The sequence below is a fragment of the Salvelinus sp. IW2-2015 genome, linkage group LG16, assembly GCF_002910315.2.
Source record: "Salvelinus sp. IW2-2015 linkage group LG16, ASM291031v2, whole genome shotgun sequence".
In the NCBI taxonomy this organism is placed as follows: Eukaryota; Metazoa; Chordata; class Actinopteri; order Salmoniformes; family Salmonidae; genus Salvelinus; species Salvelinus sp. IW2-2015.
Window position 1 is genome coordinate 38,561,458 of NC_036856.1, and position 4,382 is coordinate 38,565,839.

The 4,382-nt window shown below is 44.7% G+C and overlaps 1 protein-coding gene across 1 annotated transcript in view; it reads right to left on the reverse strand.

The window, feature by feature from the left end:
- LOC111975496 (myomegalin) overlaps positions 1-4,382 on the reverse strand; it is a 60,806-nt gene that overhangs the window by 26,781 nt on the left and 29,643 nt on the right. Inside the window, 2 exon segments of the mRNA XM_070447446.1 lie at positions 785-1,042; positions 2,605-2,858. Coding sequence (XP_070303547.1) covers positions 785-1,042; positions 2,605-2,858 — 512 coding nt within the window.

Consider the following 4,382-nt stretch of genomic DNA (forward strand, 5'->3'; position numbering starts at 1 on the left):
GCTATTCTCTCTCTCTCTTCCCTCCCTCTTTTCCGTCTCTCTCTCTTTCATTCCTCTCTTCCGTCTCTCTCTCTCTCATTCCTCTCTTCCGTCTCCTCTCTCTCTTCTATCTCTTCTCCTCTTCCCTCCCTCTTTTCCGTCTCTCTCTCTTTCATTCCTCTTCTCCGTCTCTCTCTCTCTCTCTTTCATTCCTCTCTTCCGTCACTCTCTCTTCTCCTCCCTATCTTTCCCTCCCTCCCTCCCTCCCTCCCTCCCTCCCTCCTCTCTCTCTGTGTTCAGAGAGCCGCTAGAGACAACACTGTCACACGTCCTACCCATTCAGATTAAGAGGCCTGATGAGTGGTCGGTTAGCATGCACAAGTTAGCACGCACACTCACACATTTAGTTAACGCTAGTCTGGATCTCAACAGTACATTACACATGCAGTCCCCCTGACATTATTGCCAGGAGACAGAGTTCAGAGGAAGAACTTGATGGGCGCTGGGTTAGCATGCTAGTCTGAAAGAGGGCATTACTGCCAGGAGACAAAGCTTTGAATATGAAACTCACTTAGTGTACACACAGGTAATCAATGCAAACGTATGTGAGTCAATCAATGTATCTGGACCTTAAATCCTGTGTTCATCTTGCCATACTACTTCTAGTATCCCCATGCCAAATTACACTATTACTAAAATAGGGTCCATTTTAGAGTGTATAACCTCAATCTAATTACATGATGTGTTAAAGAGAGACAAATTGAACCACTCCATGCTACAAACACACGGGTGCAGAGTGACGCACGCTCAGTTTCTCCCAGCTGTCTCTGTAACATCTGCAGCTCCTGGTGAACCTCTGCCAGGGAGAAGGCCCCAGGCCTGCTTCCATGGTAACGGGGTCGCAGGGTTGCAGTCTGGAGGTTGAAGGACAAGGGGACTCTCTGAGAGGGAGAGTCGGAGTGGTAGCGGGGATGGGACTGGGGCTGGGACTGGGGCTGGGACTGGGGCTGGGACTGGGGCTGGGACTGGGGCTGGGTGGGAGAGAGAACTGGACACTGGTCCACTGTAGAGGTCTGGAGGTACAGAGGAAAATACATATGAGGACAGAGAGAAAGGAGAGGACGGAGGAGAGAAGAGAGGACAGAGAGTGTGCGTGTGTGTGTGTGTCCCGTTTCAGGAAGCTAGGCATCTGTCGCACGTCACTACTTCACAGGAGAGGCATTTAAACATATATTTTTTTTTATCAACATGTGTTTTTGAATAGAAATGACGTCAGGAACATGTGAACTTTAATGTGTCTTAATAACAAATGTGTATTCCATCTGTAAATACCAATACAATTGTTCAATTATAAGCCTAGTTGGTTTGGATGGGCTCGACATGCCAGGAGAACAGTTTGGATTGGTCTGCCATGTATATTTGCATACTATTATTTGTACAGATGAACGTGGTACATTCAGGCGTTTGGAAATTGCTCCCAAGGATGAACCAGACTTGTGGAGGTCTAYAATTATTTTTCTGAGGTCTTGGCTGATTTCTTTTCATTTTCCCATGATGTCAAGCAAAGAGGCACTGAGTTTGAAGGTAGGCCTTGAAATACATCCACAGGTACACCTCCAATTGACTCAAATGATGTCAATTAGCCTATCAGAAGCTTCTAAAGCCATGACATAATTTTCTGTCATTTTCCAAGCTGTTTAAAGGCACAGTCAATTTAGTGTATGTAATCTTCTGACCCACTGGAATTGTGATAGACTGAATTATAAGTGAATAATCTGTCTGTAAACAATTGTTGGAAAAATTACTTGTGTCATGCACAAAGTAGATGTCCTAACCGACTTGCCAAAACTATAGTTTGTTAACAAGAMATTTGAATGACTCCAACCTAAGTGCATGTAAACTTCCGACTTCAACTGTATAACGTTACTGTATAACGTTCGCATCGAGAACTACAACAGTTGTGCTACTTTTCTCATAGTGTCTGGGTAAGCATCATCTAATATTTATCTGGACTCTTTCTGTTTTTGATATTGCTACTATGCAAATATGCAAGTAACCATTTCACTGTACCGTTTACACCTTCTGTATCCTGTGGATGTGACAAATAAACTTAGATTTTGTTTGATATAGTGTGTGTTTACCAGAGACGGTAATGTGAATAACAATAAGACCTGCACCAAAGTCAGACTAGGATAAAGGCCAAGGACTAGATAAAGTKTATTTTTACCTGGAGTTTTTCCTTATGGTAGGCTACTACTTTTACCACTTTTAGTCTTGAAATCGTTGGTTGTTTACTACACTACTCMCTCTGTTTAGCACATGGCCTCACATGTGAATCCTTAAAGAGATGGGTGGGGCTAAGGCTTAAGAGGGTGTGAACGATGCTGAATTGGTGKAGACAAAGAAGAGCTCTCYAGTARGTGTATCAAAACATTCAAGGGTCATTTTCTCAAAAGTGGGGYTACAAGTTTATCAACTTTCAAAGCAGAATTYCTTGCCTATTGTTCCTCAACTGCAGTGTATGATATACCATTTTCTAGCTCTGAGTCTCTATTTTTATAAAAAACACWATTTCAGATCTTGCTACATACATAGGACCAAATCCAGGTGGYGGGTCACATTTACCTGTACTGGCTCTAGTGGAGGCATGTCTGGCCACCTGGCCATACTCACTGGCCGCGTCAATGTCTGAGCACGGCCCCAGATCCTCATTGGTGGAGCCCTGCTCATCGGACACAAAGGAGATCTGGTCTGATTGGTCGGTGGTGTCAGAGAGGGCGTGGCTACTGCATGGTGTGTCAGAACGAGGTTGRTGCTGGGTGAGTTTGGCGCGGAGAGAATCGATCACGTTATCCTTCTGTTGGAGCTCCTTACTCAGCCTGTACACAAACAAAGAGGAGACCCTCAGTGATCTTGTCCTTGCCCACATAATAACAATACTCCTGCTCTCTAGTGACAGAAGGACAATCGGGACAAAACAGGCTTTTCAATAGCAGAGATGTCTAGATGTACAGTGGGCAGTGTCTGCATTGTGACACCACCAGAGAGTGCTAACAGATGTAGAAAACAAAGAATGATTAAGCTATTAGCTGTCCTGTTCTCTACAGACAGAGAAAGAGGCTTGGTGATCTGATCTGATCCTTCCTGAAGCTGCTTACTGCCCACAGACACAGTGCAGGGATTGACAAAGACACAGAGACACAGACAGGCAGGGATCAACATAGACACAGAGACACAGACAGGCAGGGATCAACACAGATACAGAGACACAGACAGGCAGGGATCAGCACAGATACACAGAGAGGCAAGGATTAACACAGACAGGCAAGGATCAACACAGAGAGGCAAGGATCAACACAGAGACACAGACAGGGATCAACACAGAGAGGCAAGGATCAACACAGAGACACAGACAGGGAGAGTCTCGAATCCGTGGCATTCTAATTCCAGTGGGGATAGTAATTTCGAGTGTAGTAATCAGAGTGAATAGTTAATCAGCAGTGATAGTAATCTCCCGCTGATAGTTAATCGGTGGATAATCCGAGTGATAGTAAATCTAGAGCTTGATAGTAATCAGAAGTGATAGTAATCATAGGTAAACGCAGTTGATAGTCTCTTCTGTTAAAGCAGTGATAGGTATCGAGGATGAATGCCAGAGTGATAGTAATCGAGTGGATTAGAAATCGTGGATAGTAATTCAGAGTGGATAGTAATCAGAGTGTGATAGTAAATTAAGAGTGATAGTAATCAGAGTGAAGTTAATCAGAGTGATAGTTCAGAGTGATAGTAATCGCTAAGATCAACTGTGTATTATACCAGTTAAGTCCCCCTTCAGAAAAGAGAAGGCAATGTGTGTGTGTGGTGTGGTGTGTGTGGTGTGTGTGTGTGTGTGTGTGTGGTGTGGTGTGTGTGTGTGTGTGTGTGATGTTGTGTTGTGTGGTTGTGTGTGTGTGTGTGTGTGTGTGTTGTGTGTGTGTGTGTGTGTGTTTGTGTGTGTGTGTGGGAGGGATCAGGTTTTGAAATTGGTGAGTCCGACCTTCACTCAGGGTGGCTGCTATCAATTAATTAATTCAAGCTGCAGGGGAACAGGAAATGTGGTGTTGTGTTGGTGTGTGTGTTGTGTGTGTGTGTGTGTGTGTGTGTTGGTGTGGTTGGTGTGTGTGTGGGGTGTGTGTGTGTGTGTGGTGTGTGGTGTGTGGTGTGTTGTGTGTGTTGCTGTGTGGTTGTGTGTGTGTGTGTGTGTGTGTGTGTGTTGGTGTGGTGTGTTGTGCCGTGCTGCCGTGTTGGTGTTTATCACAATTTCTGCTCTGTTTACGATTACATGTAGCATCCAAACTTCCGGTATAGATCTTTGAGTTGAGGTGCCCAGTGGTCACCTACCTGTCTGTGTCCTGCTGTGTTGA